The sequence below is a fragment of the Chiloscyllium punctatum genome, chromosome 7 (assembly GCF_047496795.1).
Source record: "Chiloscyllium punctatum isolate Juve2018m chromosome 7, sChiPun1.3, whole genome shotgun sequence".
NCBI lineage: Eukaryota > Metazoa > Chordata > Chondrichthyes > Orectolobiformes > Hemiscylliidae > Chiloscyllium > Chiloscyllium punctatum.
Window position 1 is genome coordinate 51,946,658 of NC_092745.1, and position 26,113 is coordinate 51,972,770.

The 26,113-nt window shown below is 41.7% G+C and overlaps 1 protein-coding gene across 1 annotated transcript in view; it reads left to right on the forward strand.

The window, feature by feature from the left end:
* The window catches only part of tada1 (transcriptional adaptor 1), a 72,375-nt gene that overhangs the window by 3,096 nt on the left and 43,166 nt on the right, over window positions 1–26,113 (forward strand). The window contains exons 2-5 of the mRNA XM_072573537.1: window positions 9,624–9,715; window positions 17,832–17,897; window positions 22,807–22,904; window positions 23,712–23,921. Coding sequence (XP_072429638.1) covers window positions 9,624–9,715; window positions 17,832–17,897; window positions 22,807–22,904; window positions 23,712–23,921 — 466 coding nt within the window. The remainder of the gene's footprint in view (window positions 1–9,623; window positions 9,716–17,831; window positions 17,898–22,806; window positions 22,905–23,711; window positions 23,922–26,113) is intronic.

The window sequence follows — 26,113 nt, forward strand, 5'->3', positions numbered from 1 at the left end:
ATGAAAAATGAGGACAAGGGGAGCCTGGTCACGGTGCTGTGAGTGATGGGAAGGGGCAAGGGCAGAAGCATGGCTGACAGGTTGGATGTGGTAGAGGGCCCTGTTTACCACAGTGGGTGTGAAACTGTAGTCATGGACAAAGCAAGCCATGTCAGCAGCACTGTTTTGGAAGGTGGCATCATCTGAACAGATGTGATGTAGGTGAAGGAACTGGGAGGATGAGGTGGAATACTTGCAGGATGTGGAGCGTAATTAGTTGGAGTGAAAGTAGCTGTGGGTGTCAGTGGCTTTGCACTGAATGACAGTGGACAGTTTATTTCTAGAAATAGAGACAGATAGGTCAAGGAATGGAAGAGAAATGTCAGAATTAGATGATATGGAAGTTATAGAGGGGTGGAAATTGAAGGACAAATGAATGAAGCTTTCAAGGTGGGAGCATGAAGCGTCACCAAGCAGTCGTCGATATACTGAGAAAAAGAATTGTAGATGGGGGCCAGTGTAAGACTGGAACAAGGTTTGTTCTACATAACCCGTGTGAGTGCCCATAGTCACTCTTTTGACTTGGCAGAAGTGAGATGAATTTAAGGAGAAGTTATTTAGTAAGAGAACAGGATCAGCCAGACAGAGGAGAGTGGTGGGGTCTGGGATTGCTCAGGCCTCCAGTTTAGGAAGAAGCCGAGAGCTCTCATACCATCCTGGTAGGGAATGGAGGAATAGAGGGATTGGATGTCCACCATGACCAGGAAGCAGTTAGTGCTGTCCCCTCTACACTTTAATTCTGCTCTGACGAAGAGTCATCTAGAGTTAAAATAGATGCTTTGGTGTAGTTTGTATTACTTATGAGTCACCTTCCCCATGTAGATATTTTCTAATCAACCTGTTAAGAGATGTTATTGCATACCCTTGGAGAAGGTGGGATTTAAACTCAGGCTTCCTAGTTCAGAGATAGGGACACTACCAATGCACCACAAGATCTCTCTTGAACTAAAAACAAAAATTGCTAGAGAAACTCGGCAAGTCTGACAGCATCTGTGGAAAGAAAACAGTCAATGTTTCAGTTCCAGGGTCCGTTCGTCAATTAACTCTGATAAAGGGTCGTTGAACCTGAAACATTGACTCTGGTTGCTCTTCACAGATACTGCCAGACTTGCTGAGTTTCTCCAGAAATGTCTGTTTTTGTTTCAGATTTCCAGCATCTGTAGTTCTTGGTTTTAATTTAGAGCTCTCCTGAAGGTCGAACCTGAGCCCAGGCCTCCTAGGTCAGAGGTAGGAACATTGCCTCCATGCTGCAAGACCCTCTGTATGTATTGACTGCAGTGTTCTCAAGCTAAAGACATGTGAAAGCTTTACCCACCGCTAATCTCTCTCCAACGCCTGTATCTTTGTCAGTGATTTTGTCGCTGGACCTGCTGCAGCCCGAAGAGATAGAAAGCTGAAATTGCAAACAATCTGGGCACAGCTGTTCTTCTGATACCCACTCTGGTGCAACAAACCACCTGTCTGCATCCCTGTCTCAACCCGTCTGCTACTCAGACTTTGAGCTGTGTCTTTGGCTCATCTGTTATTTCACTGGTCCATTCAGTACTCGCCATAAACATCTGCTTATCCAAACTTGGCTGATTAGTTTCTGGCCTTCACACAGTTTCATTCATCTCTGCCCCTACCCTTGCACATCTTCACTCCTCCTGATCTGTCACATTTAAATTCTCATTCCTATGGCCTCACTATCCCTGAACACTGTATTTAACAAAAAATCCCTAGCTCTAGTCAATGTTCTATTTCTTTGACCACCTTTACACCCTTACTTCCTTTTGTTGTCCCCAGATCTTCCTTCGGTTGTTTAAGCTGCTCAGACTTAACTTCTTTTTGCCTTTCTTTGTTCCTGTTCTCATTGAGGATCCTTCTTAGAATCTCTTCCATAAAATATTTAGTCAGCTTTCCTTGTATTATCTTGTTTGATTTGACATTCATTTTCTTTTTGATTGTTTCTGAGAAGCATCTGGTGAAATTTTTCTGGAGACCACTCAGGCTTCAAGTCAGTTCCTGGCTCTTGGCAAGGGTAAATGAGCTCATTCTACTCCCTGGTCTTTTCTCTGTAGCCCCCCCAGGTATTTATTCAATTCCCCTTTGAAAGCCACAATTAAATCCACCTCAATGGTCTTTCAATCACTGGATTTCGGAATGTCACCACCCCTAGGTGATAAATAGTTTTCTACCCTGTTTCTCTCTGTCCTTTGCATTCCACCCTGTCCTGGTGGCTTGTATGTTTTGGCCTTTTCTAATATTTCATCTTTGTCAGGTTTTAGCCATCCAGTCTCTTGGCAAGAGCCTCTTAGAGTTATAGAGATATACAGCATGGAAACAGATCCTTCGGTCCAACCCATCCATGCCGAACAGATATCCCAACCCAGTCTAGTTCCACCCGCCAGCACCCGGCCCATATCCCTCCAAACCCTTCCGATTCATATACCCATCCAAATGCCTCTTAAATATTGCAATTGTACCAGCCTCCACTACATCCTCTGGCAGCTCATTCCATACACGTACCACCCTCTGTGTGTAAAGGTTGCCCTGTAGGTCTCTTTTATATCCTTCCCCTCACCCTAAACCTATGCCCTCTAGTTCTGGACTCCCCAACCCCAGGGAAAAGAGTTTACCTTATCCATTCCCCTCATAATTTTGTAAATCTCTCCGATGCTCCAGGGAAAACAGCTCCAGCCTGTTCAGCCTCTCCCTATAGCTCAAACCCTCCAACCCTGGCAACATGCTTGTAAATCTTTTCTGAACCCTTATAAGTTTCACAACATCTTTCCGATAGGAAGGAGACCAGAATTGCACGCAATACTCCAACAGTAGCCTAACCAATGTCCTGTACAGCTGCAACATGACCTCCCAACTCCTGTACACAATACTGTGACCAATAAAGGAATGCATACCAAACGTGCCTTTACTATCCTGTCTACCTGTGACTCCGTTTTCAAGGAGCTATGAACCTGCACTCCAAGGTTTCTTTGTTCAGCAACACTCCCTAGGACCTTACCATTAAGTGGATAAGTCCTGCTAAGATTTGCTTTCCCAAAATGCAGCACCTTGCATTTATCTGAATTAAACTCCATCTGCCACTTCTTAGCCCATTGGCCCATCTGGTCAAGATCGTGTTGTAATCTGAGGTAACCCTCTTCGCTGTCCACCTCCAATTTTGGTGTCATCTGCAAACTTACTAACTGTACCTCTTATGCTCACATCCAAATCATTTATGTAAATTAAAAAAGTAGAGGACCCAGCACCGATCCATGTGGCACTCCACTGGTCACAGGCCTCCAGCCTGAAAAACAATCCTCCACCACCACCCTCTGTCTTCTACCTTTGAGCCAGTTCTATACCCAAATGGCTAGTTCTCCCTGTATTCCATGAGATCTAACCTTGCTAACCAGTCTCTCATGAGGAACCTTGTTGAACACCTTACTGAAGTCCATATGGATCACATCTACCACTCTGCCCTCATCAATCCTCTTTGTTACTTCTTCACAAAACTCAGTCAAGTTCGTGAGACATGATTTCCCACACACAAAGCCATGTTGACTATCTCTAATCAGCCCTTGCCTTTCCAAATACATGTACATCCTATCCCTCAGGATTCCCTCCAACAACTTGCCCACCACCAACGTCAGGCTCATCGGTCTGTAGTTAGCCAACCTCCAGTCTTCCGGCACCTCACCTGTGACTATTGATGATACAAATATCTCAGCAAGAGGCCCAGCAATCACTTCTCTCGCTTCCCACAGAGTTCTAGGGTACATCTGATGAGGTCCTGGGGATTTATCCACTTTTATGCATTTCAAGGCATCCAGCACCACCACCTCTGTAATATGAACATTTTGCAAGATGTCACCATCTCGTTCCCTTCAGTCTATATCTTCCATATACTTTTCTATAGTAAATACTGATGCAAAATACTCATTTAGTATCTCGCCCATTTTCTGTGGCTGCACACAAAGGCCGCCTTGCTGATCTTTGAGGGGCCCTATTCTCTCCCTAGTTACCCTTTTGTCCTTGGTGTATTTGTAAAAACCCTTTGGATTCTCCTTAATTTTATTTGTCAAGGCTATCTCACGTCCCCTTTTTGCACTCCTGATTTCCCTCTTAAGTATACTCCTACTTCCTTTATAATATTCTCAGGGTTTACTCGATCTATCGTGTCTATACCTTCCATAGGCTTCCTTCTTTTTCTTAACCAAACACTTAATTTCTTTAGTCACCCATGTTCCCTATACCCACCAGCCTTCCGTTTCACCCTGACAGGAATATATTTTCTCTGGATTCTCGTTATCTCATTTCTGAAGGGCTTCCCGATTTCCAGCTGTCCCTTTACCTATGAACATCTACCCCCAATTAGCTTTCGAAAGTTCTTGCCTAATACTGTCAAAATTGTCCTTTCTCTAATTTAAAGCTTCAACTTTTAGATCTGGTCTACCCTTTTCCATCATTATTCTAAATCTAATAGAATTATGGTCGCTGGCCCCAAAGTGCTCCCCCGCTTAGACCTCAGTCACCTGCTCTGCCTTATTTCCCAAGAGTTAGTCAAATTTTGGACCTTCTCTAGTAGGTACATCCACCTCCTGAATCAGAAAATTGTCTTGTACACATTTAACAAATTCCTCTCCATCTAAACCCTTAACACTATGGCAGTCCCAGTCTATGTTTGGAAAGTTAAAATCCCCTACTATAACCACCCTATTTTTCTTACAGATAGCTGAGACCTCCTTGCAAGTTTGTTTCTCAATTTCCCTCTGACTATTGGGGGATCTATAATACAATGTCAATAAGATGATCATTCTTATTTCTCAGTTCTGCCCAAATAACTTCCCTGGATGTATTTCCAGGAATATCCTCCCTCAGCACAGCTGTAATGCTATCCCTTATCAAAAATGCCACTCCCCCTCCTCTCTTGCCTCCCTTTCTATCCTTCCTGTAGCATTTGTATCCTGGAACATTAAGCTGCCAGTCCTACCCATCTCTGAGCCATGTTTCCGTAATTGCTATGATATCCTAATCCCATGTTCCTAACCATGCTCTGAGTTCATCTGCCTTCCCTGTTAGGCCCCTTGCATTAAAATAAATGCAGTTTAATTTATTAGTCCTACCTTGTCCCTGCCTGCCCTGACTTTTGGCTCGCTTCTGTTCTCAACTGTACCAGTCTCAGATTGATCTCTTTCCTCACTATCTCCCTGGGTCACAACCACCAGCTCCCCCCCCCACCAAACTCAAATCTCCCTGCCAGTATATTAGTCCCTTTCAAATTTAGGTGCAATCCGTCTTCCTTGTACAGGTCACTTCTACCCCAAAAGAGATTCTAATGGTCCATAAATGTGAATCCTTCACCCATATACCATCTCCTCATCTGCTCTATCCTCCTATTCCTGCCCTCGCTAACTCGTAGCACCAGGTGTAATCCAGATATTACTACTCACGAGGACCTCATTTTTAAATTCTTGCCTAACTCTCTGTAATCTCCCTTCAGAATCTCAACCTTTTCCCTTCCTATGTCGTTGATTCCAATGTGGGCAATGACCTCTTGCTGGCCCCTCTCCCCCTTGAGAACACTCTGCTTCCTGTCTGAGACATCCTTGATCCTGGCACCAGGGAAGCAGCGCATCATTCTGATTTTTCGCTGCTGGCCACAGAAACGTCTGTCTGTACCGCGAACTAGAGAATCCCTAACACAATCGATCGCTTGGAACCTGACATACCCCTCGTTGCATTAGAGCCAGAAACTTAGTTGTTTGTGCTACATACCCCTGAGAATCCATCACTCCCTACATATTCCAAAACAGCATTCCTGATTGAAATGCGTATATCCACAAAAGACTCCTGCACTAGCTGCCTACCTCTCTTCCCTTTCCAGGAGCTAACAGTCACATAGATTAGTATCTGAGACTCTTTCTCTCCCTCCCCCCCCAATTACTGCCGTCCATCGCATAATGTTGCTGTTGCAAATTCCTCATTGCTTCTAATTGTCTCTCCAACCGACCCATTCGATCTAATAAGATTCGCAGTCAGCAGCATTTATAGCAGATATAATCTGCAGTAACCCTTAAACTCTCTTTAAACTCCCACATCTGACAAGTACATATCACTCTATTAAAAGCCATTTTTGCTTCTTCACAATCTATAGACCCAGAAAATAACACTGTCTTATTCCTCTAAAACACTGCCCCACGTTAAATTAATAGTTATGGCTTCTATTTTAAGTTTAATCTATGCTATGGCTTTGACAGCATTGCCTTCCTTCATACAGACAGATACAAACCACTCGTTTAGTACGTCCATTATGTCCTCTGCTTCCATGTTACAGATCCTTTTGGTCCTTAACCTGCCCTGGTCTGTTCTTTAACTACCATTTTACCTCTTATGTGCCTTTAGTAGCCTTTTGGATTACCCTATATGTGAACTGCCAATCTCTCATTTAAGGCAATCTCCTTTTTTTAGGTGATCTATTGTTCTATTATTGCTTTACTGGCCACCCTTCAATTTTAAGTGACCTAAGACAGTTCCATTCTCAAATCACTGAAGTTGACCTTCCTCTAATTAGCTATTTCTATTGGTTGTTCCTTATTCTTTCCAAAGCCATCCAAAAACTAATGACACAAGCGCCATTGTTCTTGACGTGATGCTGTTATGAGCACATTTCAGACACTCCTTATTTGTGCTGTTTATACTGTTGTAAAAAGGGAGAGGGAGCTGGATTAAATTATTATAATTTCTCTACTTTAATGTCCATATGCAGAGATGCTTTTTAATCATGTTTATTTCTCCTTTTGAAATAGGCTGTGGTGTATTAGTTCCAAACTCTGTGAAGCCTATATTTTTCAATGGCCCCAACAAACACTGTTTAGGGTTTAGTTATGCATTCAAACGCAGGAATGATTGTTGTAACACATGCACACAGAAATATACAACAAAGAGAAATTTAAGAAAGGAAAAGGGTAGAAAGGTAGGGATTACAATTAATTAAGAATAATTTAATATGGGCATTAGCGTGTGATTTTTGTATGAGTGCAGAAAGTTAGTGCCCAGTAGAATTTCTAAATCCGAGGGATGTGGATGTGAGAAGGGTAGTTGAGTGAAGGCGCGATTTTAGATTAGATTAGATTAGATTAGATTACTTAGTGTGGAAACAGGCCCTTCGGCCCAACAAGTCCACACCGACCCGCCGAAGAGCAACCCACTCATTCCCCTACATTTGCCCCTTTACCTAACACTATGGGCAATTTAGCATGGCCAATTCACCTGACCTGCACATCTTTGGACTGTGGGAGGAAACCAGAGCACCCGGAGGAAACCCACGCAGACACGGGGAGAATGTGCAAACTCCACACAGTCAGTCGCTTGAGTCGGGAATTGAACCCAGGTCTCTGGCGCTGTGAGGCAGCAGTGCTAACCACTGTGCCACCGTGCCGCCTGAATTTTGTGGCAGAATTTCTTCATTGTAGTTGAAGGTGGGTCCATCTCTTTGATGAACATCCAGTTTCTTCCAGAGTTGTGAAGTGGTCCAAGTTTGAGATAGGTTTTGCTCAGCCTGGGTTTGAACTGTAACGTTGGTGGGGCTCAGATTCCCAGCTGACTGATATTAATAACAATATCAACTGCAAGTTCTGAGAAAAATACTCAGCAGATCTGACGGCCTTTGTGGAGAGAGATATCAAATTAACCTTTTGAATCCAGTTAGTTTTGTTTGAACTCCAAAGTCAGCTCCAAAAAAAGAGTCACTGGACTTGAAAGGTTACCTCAGTTTCTGTTGACAGATACTGCCAGACCTACTGTGTTTTTCCCACACTTGTTGTTTCTATTTTAGACTTATAAGATCTGCACTACTTTGCTTTCATTTGTATGCTCATAGATATCTGCCTTTTACAGATTTGGGTGCGGGTAGGGGGGAATAGAGGAGCAGGTTCAGAAAATGTACAGTTGAACCTCTTTCATGTACCGTGAGGTTTGGTCATACAGTAGCATTCCTGGATGAATCATTTTTAACTTAACTAAGTAGACTCAATAGCTTTGAGTAGTAGCGTTATTCCTTATATGGGATATCTGATCCATTCACACCATTTCAGGGATAAAGAGTTGATAGCTCTCCCTTTATTTTCTCAGCCTTGGAGAAGCATCTCATCTCCTGGTCCTTTTAAGTTTGAAGATTGGAAAGTGTGACATTCCTGGGGGCACTTGTTTTAGCTTTTGTCCTGCCTAATTGCTGCTGAAAATTTTGTAGTCAACTTAAATATTGTGATTGGCAGTGGCTGTGCTATAGTTCAGCAAAGTTCATTTTAAAATTTGTACTAAAAAGTATAGCTTTAGAAACAAATTATCTCTTTCAGGGGTTAGAGAACCTGACAATACTATTACTGCTAGCCCAGTATATTGTGGAATAATTAAAGTTCCACACTTTCAAGGTGCATAGCAACCTCCCTGCAAATTTGCTCCTCTATATCTTTCCCCTAGTAGATGTCCTATGTCATACATCCAGCAGTGTGGTTGTATCTCAATTGTTTCTTAGAGTCTTAGAGATGTATAGCATGGAAACAGACCCTTTGGTGCGACTCGTCCATACTGACCGGATATCCTAAACTATTATTGTCTCATTTGCCAGCACTTGGCCCATATTCCTCTAAACCCTTCCTATTCATATACCCATTCAGATACCTTTTTAAATGTTGTAACTATACCAGTCTCCTCCACTTTCTCTGACAGCTCATTTCATACACACACTACCCTCTGTATGAAAAAGTTGGCTCTTAGGTCTCTTTTTAAATCTTTCCCTTCTCACCCTAAATCTATGCCCCTCATTCTGGATTCCTAACCCCATGGAAAAGACCTGTCTATTTATCCTATCCATGCCCCTCATGATTTTATAAACCTCTTGAAGGTTACCCCTCTGCCTCCAGTGCTCAAGGGAAAACAGCCCCAGCCTATTCAGCCTCTCCCTGTAGCTCTATTCCTTCAACCCTGGCAACATCCTTCTAAATCTTTTCTGAACCCTTTCAAGTTTCACAACATCCTCCCAATAGGAAGGGGACCAGAATTGCACGCAATATTCCAACAGTGGCCTAACCAATGTCCTGTACAGCCGCAACATGACCTCCCAACTCCTGTATTCCCGCCTCAGGCGACTCTCTGTGTGGAGTTTGCACCTTCTCCCGTGTCTGCGTGGGTTTCCTCCGGGTGCTCCGGTTTCCTCCCACACTCCAAAGATGTGCAGGTCAGGTGAATTGGCCATGCTAAATTGCCCGTAGTGTTAGGTAAGGGGTAGATGTAGGGGTATGGGTGGGTTGCGCTTCGGCGGGGCGGTGTGGGCCGAAGGGCCTGTTTCCACACTGTAAGTAATCTAAAAATACTCTGACCAATAAAGGAAAGCATACCAAACGCTGCCTTCACTATTAGAATATTCTCTCTCTTCAGTAATATTCTTCTTAATATTGCTCTCTGAATAATGCTTTGGTTGTATGTTCGATGTCTCTAATTTATCTTTTCAAATGTCACAATTTAGTCACGCTTTCAAGTGGATTTCAAATCCTAATCTCTGGGTACAAAAATAAGTTTCTCCTCTTTGCCTGTTTCTTTCTCAGATATTGGGCAAACCTGAAACTTTGGTTCAAGCAAAAAATTAGCAAAGAGGAATTTGACGTGGAAGCAAGGAGACTCCTTACTCACGACAATGGTAAGATCAATGCCCTTATTTCCCTTGCTGCAACAGATGTACCTGAGGATTTTGAGATTGCTAAGGTATACACAAAGGGGGTTCTGCAGTCAGCATACTCATTTTCACGTTTCCTCTGCCTGAGATGCACTCCAAGGTGCAGTTACATTTGTGGGATTGTCTTAAACTCCCCCACTGTGGAAAATGTGTAGATCGAGTAGGGAGGTGCATTGAACTGATTCAGAACTTGCCTCTACCCAATCCTTTTTCCTTCGTGGTCAGAGCTTGCAGGTTACTAGAAGGGCAATGTTAAGGATCCTCAGTAGCTCAGCATTTACACAGTAAATACAAGGAGTGTCTTCAAATCATTCCCATAAAGGAGAATATATGAATTGTCAAGTGCAGACTATGAATTGTCAATTGTTAATATAAGTTTCATTTCATCAAAGATTTATATATTTAAAAATCAGTTTCTGTGGCTAAGGACTAAATTGTGATCACCTTTATATAAAAAAAACACTAAAGTGGTTTCTTGATAATTAGGGTTACAAACTTTCTATTCAAAGTTCTAGACTCAAGAATCATTCAAGTTTGTTATTTGTGAGTTTGAGATATGGCGTTAGGCTGTACTTCTTGTCATTGTCCAACTTAATTATTTTATTTTAAATTCCATAGCTATTAGCTGCTGAGAGATCAGTTTGAGGTTATGGCTGTGATCTCCTGAAAGAGCAGAGTTGATTTCATCTGTTCCTGAGAAACTCCTGACAGCAATCTTTTAAGATCACTGAGTCATTATGGTAATCTGAGTAAACAATTGGCTCTCCAAGTTCTTGACTGAACGTTTCCAATGGCTTTATATTTCCGTTTATGACACATTCAACCATACAGTCTTCCTGGTATTCCAGTGTGCTCCCAACAAAATATGTGAAAATGTTTATGTAATCATCCCTTGACAGGGGAGAACATTTCATTTTCCAAACTTCCTAGAGAACTGCCTGCATAATATATAGTTGGACAATATGATGTTTGATTGTGATATTATTCCATATCAGACTGAGAGCAGTCAGTTGTTAGAGAGAAATATATGTCAAAGAATCTCAAGTTTGTTGGGTTGAAGGCATATTCTGTTCTATGCAGACCGATTGTGATCTTGCTCAAAAACAGCTCATGAAATTCAGCGTTACTTTTATACTTTTCAAGAACAGTCAGTACGGTGATATAGTCAAAGGTTTGAAGTCTGGTTTCAGTCCCTTTGCAGCCAGCATCATTGCTCAGGGTCTGGAACACAATGGACCATATCTCGGCTCCTTGGAGGTTTCCACCGTGCACGCATGACCACTCCAATACTTTACTGGTAAACGTAACAGTGTTTGCAATTTGAAGTTAGGTCACCTCTCCCAGAAATGAAATTAATTGACTGATATTTGCAGAATTTTGAGGTAGCAATCCAATCATTGTTGTGATCGAAAGCTCTGTAAACTGAAATCTGTAGATGTCTTTGAAGAATTAGATCCTCCCCTTTCAGTGTGCTCAAAGAGTGGGGACAGAATCTCAATCAGGCATTGTGAAGTTTACATACCTTTGATGTTTACAGATTGTTTGTTTGGGGTTAAAGCTGTGTTGATTGTCTTTATCATTCATTGAGTCATGCAACATAGAAGCCCAACCAGTCCATTCTGAACATAATCTCAAACTAAACTAGTCCCACCTGCCTACTCCTGACTCATATCCCTCCAAACTTTTCTTCTTCATGTATCCGTCCAAATGTCTTTTAAATGTAATTGTACTCGCATCCTCCACTTCCTTAGAAAGGTCATTCCACACGCGAGCCATTCTCTGTGTAAAACATAATTTGCCTCTGTCCACTCCTCGTACAATTGTGACCCTGAGTCTTGAAACTCCCCATCTTAGAAAAAATAAGGCTGTCATCAACTCTACCTGTACCTCTCATTATTTTATAATCATCTGTCACGTCACCCCTCAATCTCCTAAACTCCAGTAGAAAAAGTCCCAGCCTTCCAAACCTTCCAGACCTTGCAACCTTTTGGTAAATCCCATCTGAACCCTCTCCAGCTTGATAATGTCCTTCTTATAATTGGGTGACCAGAATTGGACACAGTATTCCAGAAGGGGCCTCACTAATATCCTGCAACTTCAACATAACGTCCCAACTCCTATACTCCAAAGGATTGAACAACGTAGGCAAGCATGTCAAATGTCTTTTTAACCATCCTATCCATATGTGATGCAAATTTCAAAGAATGATATACATACACCCCTAGGTCCCTCTGTTCTACAACACTACCCAAGGCCCTACCATTAATTGTATAAGCCCTACCCTTGTTTGTTGTACCAAAGTGCAATACCTCGCATTTATCCGGATTGAACTTCATCTGCCATTTTTCAGCCCATTGACCCATTTAATCAAATCCTTTTGTAATCTTAAAAAAAACCTTCTTCACTGTCTACTATACCACCAACTTTGGTGCCCTCCACACACTTAATAACCATGCCTTGTATATTCTCATCCAAATCATTTATATAAATAACAAACAGAAGAGGAGCCAGAACCGATCGATCCCTGTGGAACACCACTGGTTGCAGGCATCCAGTCCGAAAAGCAACCCTTCACCATTACGTTCTGTTTCCTGCCATTAAGTATCGAATTGGCAACCCTGAATCCTGTGTGACCTAACGTTACTAATTTGTCCACTATGTTAAACCTTGTGTATTTTACTAAAATACAAAGAAACAATGCCTACTGCTGTACCATAATCAACCTTTTGGTTCATTGTGCTATTATGTCATGGAGTTATACAACACAGAAACAGACCCTTTGGTCGAATTTGTCCATACCGACCAAATTTCCCAAACTAAACTAGTCCCGCTAGCCTGTTTTTGGCCTATATCCCTCTAAACCTTTCCTATTCATGTACTGACTGAAATGTCTTTTAAATGTTGTAACTGTACCTGCATCTACTACTACCTATGGCAGTTCATTCCATGTCTGAACCACTGTGTGAAAAAGTTGCTCCACAGGTTCCTTTTAAATCATTCTTCTGTCACCTTAAAATATATATGCCCTAGTTTTGAACTCCCCTGTCCCAGGGAAAAGACCTTTGCTACTCATCTTATCTACGCCACTCGTAATTTTATAAACTTCTAAAAGGCCATTCCTCAATCTCCTATGCGCCAGTGAAAAATGTCCCAGCCTGTCCTTATAATTCAAACCCTCCAGTCCTAGTAAATCTTTTCTGAACCATCTCCAATTTATTAATATTTTTCCTATAGCAGGGTGACCAGAACTGGACACAGTATTCCAGAAGTGAACTCACCAATGTCCTGTACGACCTAAACATGATGTCCCAACCCCTATAGTCAAAGGTCTGAGCAATGAAGGCAAGCATGCTAAGTACCTTCTTAACCGCCCTGTCTAACTAATGCAGCTTTCAAAGAACTATGTACCTGAATCCAGAGGTGTCTCTTTTTGACAACATTGCCCAGGGCTGCACCATTAACTTTATACATCTTGCTGTCGCCTGAGAAATGAATTATTTGAGGCTGTGATAGAATTCTGTATTGCTGCTGTGAATCGCACCCAGGGCTGAACCTTTATTCCACTCGTTCTGTGATTTGAAGAAGCAGTAATTTAGGACTGAGGCTTGATTCACATGGGAAGTGTTGCCATATAGGAGCAGTACGAAGACCTTTTTTACTGTGATCAGACTGTCAGTCGTGCGTGTTAAGCATTATGTTTTCGAAGGGTCAGCAAGCTTGTTAAAAAAAACTGATGAGAAATTAACTGGGCAAACCAGTCTCTCCTCAAAACATTTAGAGAGTTTTCATTTTTCTGGCTTGTGAAGTGATTATAGAGTCGATGAAGATAATCAAAGTGAAGTTGGAGAAGTTCCTCACAACTGACAGCATTGCATACAAAAGACTGGGTTATGCTGAGGAGAGGTATGGGAGTGATTGGGAGACAAATCTCTTGGTAATTGTTGATCCTGTTGTTTGTGGAGATTTTGGAACTCAGATTGGATGTCCTGATCCCGTGAACTTGCTGGTTTGCACATTTATAACAGTATCAATCATTAATGTATCATTATTTTATCAGCAAAATATGGTGCATGATTTCAGTTTCTCCTGCATTCTCTTGTAAAAGTAAAATTCTGAGCAACTATTATTTATTGAACTGAAAAATATTTTCCATGTGATAGGGCATGAAATGAACGATTAAGGCATTTTGAAGCTGAATGTGGCTTGAATCAGTGATCAATTGAGCAAGGACCACATGCCCTTTATTGGAATTTCGGCAGTGCATAATAACCCACAGGGCAATGCTATGCCATGGCGGCTTTAGAAATATCTGAAGTTGGAGAGGGATGTTTTTTAATTCATTTGTGGGATGTCATAGAGTCATAGAGATGTACAGCATGGAAACAGACCCTTCGGTCCAACCCGTCCATGCCGACCAGATATCCCAACCCAATCTAGTCCCACCTGCCAGCACCCGGCCCATATCCCTCCAAACCCTTCCTATTCATATACCTATCCAAATGCCTCTTAAATGTTGCAATTGTACCAGCCTCCACCACATCCTCTGGCAGCTCATTCCATACACGTACCACCCTCTGTGAAAAAGTTGCCCCTGAGGTCTCTTTTATATCTTTCCCCTGTCACCCTAAACCTATGCCCTCTAGTTCTGGACTCCCCGATCCCAGGGAAAAGACTTTGCCGATAAAAGACTTTATCCTATCCATGCCCCTCATAATTTTGTAAACCTCTATAAGGTCACCCCTCAGCCTCCAATGCTCCAGGGAAAACAGCCCCAGCCTGTTCAGCCTCTCCCTGTAGCTCAGATCCTCCAATCCTGGCAACATCCTTGTAAATCTTTTCTGAACCCTTTCAAGTTTCACAACATCTTTCCGATTGGAAGAAGACCAGAATTGCACGCAATATTCCAACAGTGGCCTAATCAATGTCCTGTACAGCTGCAACATGACCTCCCGACTCCTGTACTCAATACTCTGACCAACAAAGGAAAGCATACCAAACGCGCCTTCACTATCCTATCGACCTGCGACTCCACTTTCAAGGCGCTATGAACCTGCACTCCAAGGTCTCTTTGTTCAGCAACACTCCCTAGGACTTTGCCATTAAGTGTGGGTGTCGCTTGCTGACCAAGATTTATTGCCTGTCCATAGATGCCCCAAGGTTGTGTTGAGCTGCCTTCTTGAACCACTGCAGTCCACCTGCTGTGGGTTCACTTCATACCATTAGGGGGGGCATTTCAGGATATTGACCCCACAACAGTGAAGGAACTGGGATATATCTGGAACTCAGGATGGTGAGTGACTTGGAGGGGAACTTAAAGGTGGTGGTGTTAAACCTGCTGCCCTTGTCTCTCCAGATGGAAGTCGTCATGGGAAAAGTGCTGAGGATCTTTGGCGAATTTCTGCATAATATCATGTAGGTAGTAGCAGCAATGTGTACTGAGCATTGTACTGGTGGAGGGAGTGGATGCTTGTGAATGTAGTCTCAATCAGGTGGGCTGCTTTATCTTGGATTTTGTCAAGCTTCTTGAGTGCTGTTAGAACTGCACCTATTCGAGGTAAGTGGGAAGTATTCTATCACACTCTTGACTTCGCCTTGTAGGTGGTGGACAGGCTCAGGAGGTGAGTTACTCACCACAGTATTCCAAGCCTTGAACAGCTTGCTTAGCCACTTTGTTTATGTGGCAAGTCCACTTGAATTTCTGGTCAACAATAATCCCAGAATAGTGAGGGATTCAGTGATGGTAGCACTATTTATTGTCATGGTGCGGTAATTAGATTGTCTCTTGTTGGTGATGGTCATAGCCTGGCATTTGTGTGGAACAAATGTTACTTGCCACTTGTCAGCCCAAACCAGATATTGTCTAGATCTTGTTGTATTTGAATATGGACTGCTTCAATATCTGAGAAGTTGTGAGTGGTGCTGAACATTGTGCAATTATTGGCGAACATCCCCACTTCTGACCTAATGATGGAGGGAAGTTCGTTAATGAAGCAGCTGGAGATGTTTGGGCCTCGGCACTACCCTGAGTAACTCCTGCAGACATGGCCTGGAGCTCCAATGACTAGCTTCCAACAATCACAACTGTCTTTCTATGTGTCAGATATGACTTTAACCACCACAGTGTTTGCTCCCTGATACCCATTGTTTCCAGTTATGCTAGGGCACCTTGATGCCACCTTTGGTCGAATGTAGCATTGATGTCAAGAGCCCTCACTCTCACCTCACCTCTGGAATTCAGCTCTTTTGTTCATGTATGAACCAAGGCTGTAATGAGATCAGGAGCTAAGTGGCCCTGGCAGAAATCAAACTGAGCAGGCGCTGCTTGATAGCAATGTTGATGATACCTTCCATCACTTAACTGATGATCTAGAGTAGACTGCTAAGGCAGTAATTGGCTAGATTGGATTTGTCTAGCTTTTTATGTCCAGGGCATACCTGGGCAATTTTCCATATTGTCGGTAGATGCCAGTGTTGAAACAATACTGTGACAGCTTGGCAAGGAGAGCGGCAAGTTTTGGAGTACAAGTCTTCAGTGCAATTGTCGGAATGTTATCAGGGCCTTTAGCCTTTACAGTATCCAGTGTCTCCAGCAGTTTTTTGATACCACGTGGAGTGAATGGAATTGGATGAGGATTGGTATCTGTGATGCTGGGGACCATTGGAGGAGGCTGAGATGGATCGTCCACTCAGCAATTCTGGCTGAAGATTACTGTGATAAACACAGCCTTATCTTTTGCACTGATGTGCTGGTTTCTTCCTTCATTGAGGGTGGAGATATTTATAGAGCCTTCTCCTCCAATGAATTGTTTAATTGTCCATCATCATTCACGACTGGATGTGGATGGACTGCAGAGCTTAGATCTGATCTGTTGGTTGTGGGATCGCTTAGCTCTGTTTATCACTTGCATGCCAAACAGCATAAATAGTGAATAGTCCTGTTCAGTAGCTTCAGCAGGTTGACACCTCATTTTCAGGTATGCCTGGTGCATCAACTGCACTCCTGTCGAGCCAATCGATCCCCTAGCTTGATGGTGATGGTTGAGTGGGGGTATGCTGGGTCATGAGCTTGCAGATTGAGCTGGAGTACAATTCTGCTGCTGTTGATGGCCAGCAGTGTCTCATGGGTGCTCAGTCTTGAGTTGCTAGATCTGTTTGAAGTCTGTCCTATTGAACACGGTGCCACAAAAAATGTGGGAGGCTACTCTCTGTGAAGGTGGGGCTTTGTCTCCATAAGGACTGTGGTGGTCGCTCTTACTGATACTGTCATGGGTAGATGCAACTGCAGCTGGCAGATTGGTAAGGATGAGGTTAAATATGATTTTCCCTCTTGGTTCCCTCACCATCTGCTGCAGACCCAGTCTAATAGCCTCATAATGTTGTCATCTATCTCAAGGGTTGGAATGTAAAAGCAGCAATGTGCTACTGGACTTCATAAAGCTCTAGTTAGGCCCCATTTAGAATACTGTGTCCAATTCTGGGCCCCACACCTGAGGAAGGATATATTGGCACTGGAGCATGTCCAACGGAGATTCACATGGATGACCCCTGGAATGGTGGGCCTAACATACGATGATCGGCTGAGGATCCAGGGATTGTATTCATTAGAGTTTAGAAGGTTGAGGGGAGATCTAATAGAAACTTACAAGATAATGCATGGCTAAGAAAGGGTGGATGCTGGGAATTTGTTTCTGTTCGGCGGGGCTGCTGGGACCCATGGGCACAGCCTTAGAATTAAAGGGGATCAATTTAGAACTGAAATGAGGAGACATTTCTTTAGCCAGAGTGGTGGGCCTGTGGAATTCATTGCCATGGAGCACAGTGGAGGCCAGGATGTTAAATGTGTTTAAGGCAGAGATTGATAAATTCTTGATCTCGCAAGAAATTAAGGGCTATGGGGAGAGTGCGGGTAAGTGGCATTGAAATGTCCATCAGCCATGATTGAATGATGGAGTGGACTCAGTGGGCTGAATGGCCTTACTTCCACTCCTAGGTCTTATGGTCTATTTACATTGACATTCATGTTTAACCTTGATCGTTTTATTAAGGTCATGCTAAAATAAGCAATCGCTTTCCTTTCCAGTGCATTCGCATAATGACTTCTTGCTTGCCATCCTCACTAGATGTCAGATCATGGTTTCTGCTCCAGGTACGTGGTAAGATTTAACCTGTTTGAGAATTTTAGACACTTACTGTGGTTTGTTTTTTTATATATTGTTAGCGTTGGAACTTTCTACTCATTCATCCACAGCCAAATCAAGTTCCTTCCAGTGTGTTTAATGTGTTGCTGAATTCAGTTTTTCCACTTCATGTTATAATTCAATGCATGCCCTTGCCAAGTGAAAATTTTCTGGACTTTATAGCTTCAAAGTTAAACACTGAGCAAATAAATCGATTCATAGAAAATAAAGCGAAATACCCTAAATTCAGTATTGATAATAGGTCATCAACCGGAAATATGAGCTCTTTCTCCCTTTCTGTCTCCCCACGTACAACTTTAATTGCTGAGTATTTCCAGAACACACTGAGCCAAGAATTGCTTTGCTTAAAATCATTTGGTCATGGAGAAGACGGAGAACAAAGGGACTTTCTGTGGCAAGTAATGGATATTTCTAGATATTCTTAGAAACTTTACAGTCAGATTTATAAATTACGTTTTGACTTTTTAAATTCATTTGTGGGATGTGGGTGTTGCTGGCTGGCCAGCATTGATTGTCCATCCTTCGTTGCCGTTAAGAAGGTGGTGGTGAGCTGCCACCTTGAACCACTGCAGTCCATCTCCTGTAGGTTAACCCACAATGCCCTTAGGGAGGTAATTCCAGGATTTTAATTCAGCCACCATCAAATAATTGTGTTTATTTCTAAAATTTCATGAATTCAATTCTAATAATTGCCAGAGTTTTGAACCTGGATAGAATTTCAACTTGGCCTTTGAGCAGACAAGCTAAACTACTTTGCGAAGAATGTGAAGTGTAGAAAGAGGCCATTTGGTTCATAGCATGTGTGTGTCTGTCTGGCTGGCTGTAGGAAGGGGCAGTTCACTTTGTGCCAATCGCCTACCTTCGCCCCATACCCTGCTCTTTTTTTAGATGATCCAATTTCTTCATGACCCCTGGATTGAAGTTACCTCCGTGATACACGTGGACTATGCATTTCACATTATCCTAACTACTTGCTTCGTGAAACACTTTTTCCTCATATTGGCATTGATTTTCTTGCCTCTTGTCTTAGTTTGTGCCCTCTGGTTTTCAATTCATCCACCATCTGAACCAATTTTTCCTTGCATACCCTCATCATTTTGAATGCCTCTATCAAATACTCCCTCCACTATCTCTTTTCCAATGAAAGCAGTCCCATCTTTCCAAATCTTTCGATGTAATGATTTATGTGTACCGTCTTTATATTCTGTTCGTTCTAGTATTTGTGTAAATCCTAAAGTGTAACTAATGAAGAATTAAGATCGGACTAAACCATTTTTTTACCTTGAGCTTGCTCTGCCACATGAGCAGATCATGGCCAGTTTGATTATGGCCTTGTCCCAATATCCTGGCTATTCAATATCCTTTGATTTCTCCCTTGAAGATATTCTATGATGTCTCCACTGTTGTCTGGGGAAGAGAATTTCACAAACACCCAACCGTCTGACAGAAATATGTATTTTCCTAATTTCTGTTTTAAATATGGCACTCCTTATTTTTCAACTGTTTCCCTACAAGGAGAAATTTCCTTTCAGCATCCATTGCATTAAGATTTATCAGGATTTTATACATTCCAAAAGATCAATCTGATTCTTCTAAACTTCATTAAATACAGGCCTGTGTGATCTTTTCTTATAGGATAACCCCTCCACCCCAGGAATCAGTCAGATGAACATTATTTGAACTGCTTTTAATATCTGTACTTGAACAAGGAATCAAAACCCTAGGTAGTGCACTCTAGATGTGGTCTCACCAGTGCCCAAGACAACTGTAGCAAAACAATGGTAGATTAGAGTCATAGAGTTTTACAGCACAGAAACAGCCCCTTCGGCCTAACTCATCCATTCCAACCAGATATCCTAAACTGATCTAGTACCATTCGCCAGCATTTGGCTCATATCCCTCTAAACCCTTCCTATTCAAGTTAGTGAGACACTATTTTCCTAATTAGTCCCTACCTTTTCAAATGCACGTAAATCCTGTCCGTCAGAATCCTCTTCAACAACTTACCCACCACTCGTGTCAGGTCCTGGCTTTTCATTACTACCTTTCTTAAATAATGGCACCATGTTAGCCAACCTTCAACCTTTTGGCACCTCACCCATGGCTATCAATGACACAAATATCTCAGCAAGCGCCCCAGCAATCTCTCCCTAGCTTACCACAAAATTCTGGGATATACCTGATCAGGTGTGGATTTAAAACCTCCTGCACCTTCTCTTCTGTAACATGGACACTTTTACATCCTCGGTTCTCTAGCTTCCATATCTTCCTCCACAGTAAATACTAATGTGAAATACTCATTTAGTATCTCACCCATCTTCTGTGGTTCCACATAGGTGGCCTTATTGATCTTTAAGGGGCCCTACTCTCTTCCAAGTTATTCTTTTGCCGTTAATGTATTTATTGAATCTCTTTCGATTCTCTTTAACCCTATTTGCCAAAACTATCTCATGTCCCCTTTATGCCTTCCTGGAATTCATTTGATCCCAGCTGTCTATACCTGACATATGCGTCCTGTTTCTTGACCAGAGCCTCAATTTCTGTAGTCACTTCGCAACTACCAGCATTGCCCTTCGTACTAATGCTGTCTCTGACCTCTCATTATCTCATTTTTGAAAGTCTTCCACTTTGCAACTGTCCCTTTATCTGTGAATAGCCTCTCCCAATCAACTTTTGAAAGTTTATGCCAAATGCCATCAAAATTAGCCTTACTTCAATTTAGAACTGTAATTTTAGATCAGGTCTATCCTTTTTTTTTGAAGCTATTTTAAAACCAATAGAATTATGATCACTGGCCTCAAAATGCTTCCCACTGACACTCCTGTCACTTGTCCTGCCTTATTTCCCAAGAGAACATCAAGTTTTGCTCTTTCTCTAGTATATGCATCCACATATTGAATAAGAAAATTTTATTGTACACACAACAGATTCATCTCCATCCAAGCCCTTAACACTGTGGCAGTCCCACCTTATATTTGGAATGTTAAAATCCCCTACCATTACTACCCTGTTGTTCTTACAGATATCTGAGATCTCCTTGCATTTCAAATTTGCTTTTCAATTTCTCGCTGTCTATTGGGAAGCCTTTAGTACAATCCAAATCATCCCTTTCTTCTTTCTCAGTTCGACACATATATCTCCACGGGACGTTCTCCCAGGAATATCCTTTTTAAATATAACTGTAATGTTATCCTTGACCAAAAATGCCACTCCCCCTCCTCCCTTGCATCCCTTTTCTATCCTTCCTACAACATCTGTACCCTGGAACATGTAAGCTGTCAGTCCTGCTCCTCCCTGAGTTTCTGTAAAACCTGCAATATTCCCCCCTCCAAATACCACCACCACCATGGGTTTAAAGTGTCCTGAGTAGCAGTCGCAAATCTCTGGTGCAATCCATCCTTATACAGATCACTTCTACCCCAGAAGAATGAATAAACCTCAATGAATCTAAAATGTGAATCCCTGCTGCTGTACTATGCATTCATTTTCCCTCTTCTCCTATTCCCACTCTTACTAGCGCATGGCACCGGGACTAATCCAGACATTACTTTTAACCTTCTGCCTAATTTTCTATATTCTCTCTGCAGAACCTCATCTCTTTCTATATCGTTGGTGCCAACATAGACAATGACCTTCTGCTTGTCACTCATCTCTGTATATTGTAAATATCTTAATTATCCTTGGGGACCTTTTTGTTTTCCAGTGAAACTGAGCATTTAATTTACCAATTAAAAATTTCTCCAGTAGTCAACAGCAGTTTTAATTCCAGTTTGCTCATTCCGAATGGGGGTCTTTGTATCATTGTATACTCTCTATGTTTAGGAGTAAAGGAATTGAGCATGCAACAGTGAAGTTAGAAATGAATATGGTAACCAAAGCTATTTTAATAAAATCTTATGGAAGATAATTTTGTTTAAGGTCAGTCTCTGCTTGTGTACCCATTCCCTTTCATAGAATGATACGATCCCTACAGTGTGGAAGCAGGCCATTTTGCCCAACAAGCCCACCCTCACCTTCCGAAGAGTACCCCACCCAGACCCATTCCCCGACCCTATTACTCTACATTTCCCCTACCCTATTACTCTACATTTCCCCTACACATCTCTGAACACTATGGGCAATTTAGCATTGCCAAGTCACCTAATCTGCACATCTTTGAACTGTAGGAGGAAACCGGAGCTCCCGGAGGAAACCCACGCAGGTTCCGGGAGAATGTGCAAACTCCACACAGTCGCCAGAGGCTGAAATCGAACCCAGATCCCTGGTGCTGTAATGCAGCAGTGCTCACCACAGAGCCACTGTGCTGCCCTGAATACAATTTCTAAATACAATTACAGATTGTCTAGTGTGATAAATATCTATTGTGCTTGAAAATAACTTGAAACATTACAACCATTGAAATGGAGAAGTGCATGACTTTGCAAGGAAATCCCAAATTCTAGAGATTTTTCTCCTTCAGGGTCTTTTATCACAGAGATAAACAATTGAGACTGAATTTATTCCTAGTCATTTGTCTCATGACTCATTCCGAGTTCTTGTCCTCATGGAATGGCATGCTGGGAGGAACCATGCTCAGCAATGCAACAGGTTCCAAGCCTGGAACAGTTTTATCTCCCTTCCCCAAGATGTTTTTACAAAGAAAGTGTGATAGAGGTTTTCTGCCAATTGATTAAATCATGTGGTGAAAGTGCAAGTTTTAAACATTCTTCCTGTTTTGGATTGTTTTGATTGGATCGATAGTAGCTTATAAAATTTTCCTTGTGACCTTCAAGGCAAGTTGAGTCATTGCATGCAACATTGTCATTGATCTTCCTTGAAAAGTGCACTTATGTTTATTTTGTATTTTTCCTGTTACAGAAAGTGGCACTTCTCTGCTGTGGACTAGTCCATCTGCAGCCAAATCAAGTAAACCTAAAAACAAGAAAAAGTTTCCATCTCTCCGTGCAAAATTCGAAGTGAGTTATTTTCAACCTTAGTAGCTTTTTCTCTCCCACTTTGGTCACTTATTTTGTATAGTTTTTCTTTGGCCCTTTTTCCATCTTTTGGAAGAAGGGCAATTTAGTGGCTTAATCGGGGCAGCAAAATATGTCAGTTAGTCCTAACAAGAAACAGTAATGAGCACAGGGTTTATCTGTTGAGTATTGAGATGAACTGTTGGCTGTAATGTTTTGTTGTGCCATTTTTATTCCTGTCAGTCATAATTATCATATGCACAGGCAGTTTCACCATTTTTGGAAAACCTTTTTGATGTGACATTTTCCAAACTTTTTGTTACTTTTAAAATATGACCTAATTGCTACTACCATAAACTTCCAATGCATATTTTACGTTGAATTGCATTTGCTCTTCTCCAGTTGAGGTAACGTTATAATGTAGTTTTCAAATTCAGACACATAACCGATTCACTTCCTTAGTTATATATTGAAGTTGACCATGTACTATTTGAAGAGAGATTCTTTTAATACCCTCCATTATTAATACCCTCCATAATTATTATTATAATGGTAGATGGTCCAGGCTCCATTTCTTGTTATTGTATCCATCTGAGTAACAAAATAAGTAGTTTTTAAAACATATTAAAGTTTCTTAAAAGTGAAGCCAATGATAAAATGATCTCTGCTACTGCTGTGCTCCAAAGAATCAATCTTCCAACTTTTTTATGTGTAAAAATTCTTTTTGATTGAGATTTTTGTATGCTTTATAAATGCTTTTAAGTGGCATTGTGCAATTTAACGTAGTGCATGGTGTGGGTTTTCCTCCAGCATCGTTTTCAAGCACAAAATCCTTTATCAGGAGCACAGCACTTTGTGGCAAAGGACCCTCAAGAAGATGATGATGTAAAGTTTTGCACTCATACAATGGTGCTTCCCACAAGAGGCCAGCTAGAAGGTCGAATGATAGTAACAGCTTATGAATGTGGACTGGACAATGTATCTGAAGATGCAGTGACAGCAGTGGTGCATGCCGTGGAGGTGCTGTAATGAAATTGACTTGTGTTTTGTTTTCTTTTTCTGCTCTAATAATTCTGTGATGTGTATCTCCTTGTACCCCTATCATCTCTAGTCAACAGAGTAGACATTTAATTTCAAGACACATTTTTGAATCACGTCTGTGCAATCACTAAAATTGCCTACATCGCCTTCCATAATGATGCCAGTTGTTCCCGTTTCAGCTCATCTGCTGCTGAAATCCTCATTCAAGTTGCCTTCAGACTTGGCTGTTCAAACATATCCCTGGCCTTCCTTTTTTCTTGACTATGTTTGTTTTCTCATACAATGTTTTTTGAGCAATAAGCATCAACTAGTTTGTTGACCACCCTGTTTTTCACTAAAATCGTAGGTTGGGATAATTTGCAACTATTTGAGTGGGTGGATGGGCTCTCAATTTAATGTCTCAGCCAAACCGTTATGCCTCTGACAGTGCAGCTGTTTCTCAGTACTGCACTGATGTGCTCGTCTAAATTTTAAACTTCAACTCTGGGGTTTGAATCCATGATCTTGTGACTCAGCCAAGTACATTAACCATTGATTCACATGCACTGCACTTTTATTAGACACTAGCTTAGGGTTCAATAGAATGCACTGCACTTAATTATAGAATTAATATTATGATTACAGAAGGAGGCCATTTAGACCATCATGCCTGCTTTGGCTGTATTACCTCGTGCCAATCTCCTGTCTTTTCCTAATATCCCTGCCCATCACTACTGTCCAAAAAAATCCAAGACAAAACTTGAATGCCTCAGTTGAACCCCCCTCCACCACATTTCTGTGCAGTGCATTCCATACCCTAACAACTCACTGGGTGAAAAGGTTTTGTTCTCGCATCACCCTTGCTTCATTTGTACATCATTTTAATCTGTGCCATTGAATTCTTGTTTTCTTTTCAAATGGAAACAACTTCACCCTTCTACTCTGTTCAGCGTGTTTATGATTTTGGAAAAGCTCAATCAGATCTCCTCTCAGCCATCTTCTGTCCCGGGGGAACAGTCCCAATTTCTTCAGTATATCCACATAGCTGAAGTTTCTCATACCTGGAACCATTCTAATAAATTGCTTCTGCCATCTCTAAAATGCATTTGCATCTCTCTTATAATGCAGAGCCCACACTTTACACAATACTTCAGCTGATGTCTAACACGTATCTTACACAAATTCTGCATCGTAGTAATAAAGCCAAGAAAACTATCTATATTTACTGCTGTCTCTACCTGACCTGCCACCTTCAGTGATCTGCACATATGCAGTCAGATCCCCTTGTTCCTACACCTCTTTTGAATTGTGTTTTCTATATTTTATGATCTTTTAGTGTTCTTTCAATCAAAGTGTATCACCTCATACTTGTCTGCATTGCACCTTATCTGCAACCTACCTGCTCACTTCTTCAGCTTGTAAATGTGTTTTGGGAGTTCCACGTTGTCCTCATCCCAGTTTACAATTCTTCCGCCTTTAGTGTTATTTGCAAACTGCCCCCCTGTATATCAGGAAAAGCAAGGGTCCCAATTTCAACCCCTCCGGGAATTCTACTGGAAACCTACCTTCAGCCTGAAAAATATCCATTGACCATTACTGTTTTCTATTAATCATCTAATTGTGTATTCACATCGCCACTGTTCTTTTTATACCATAACCTATAATTTTCCTCACCAGCCTGTTGTGAGGCACTTTATCAAATGCCTGTAATCCCATGTATGCCACATCAAAAGCAATACCGCTTTTCATTACCCCTTCAGAAAGCTTGAGCAAGTTGACTAAACACAATTTTTTCTTTAGAAATGTAAATGTTCACAAGCAACTGATGCTGCATTATTGATGCACTCCTCACCGAGTCAAAAGGGCTTTGGGTTTGGGCCATACTCAAATAATCCAACTTTATTTTGGAAAAACCTTTTGGCAGATTTTGCTTTGTTTCTTACCTTCTTATAACAGGGTAAGATGTGCCCAGCAATTGGAGTGATGATTAAGCACAAATATGTTGTATGATTTGTTCAAATATATATTTAATTGGCAATTGCTTCGAAGTCCAACAATTATTTCAATTCACTGTTTTGTAGATGCTTTTATTACTGTGACTCTCTCAGCTCAATAATTCTGTGGAACTGTTGAAGGGTTAGGCTGGAAAGCCTCCATGTGCTGCAAAGGGAACAATATTAAAGTTAGCTACT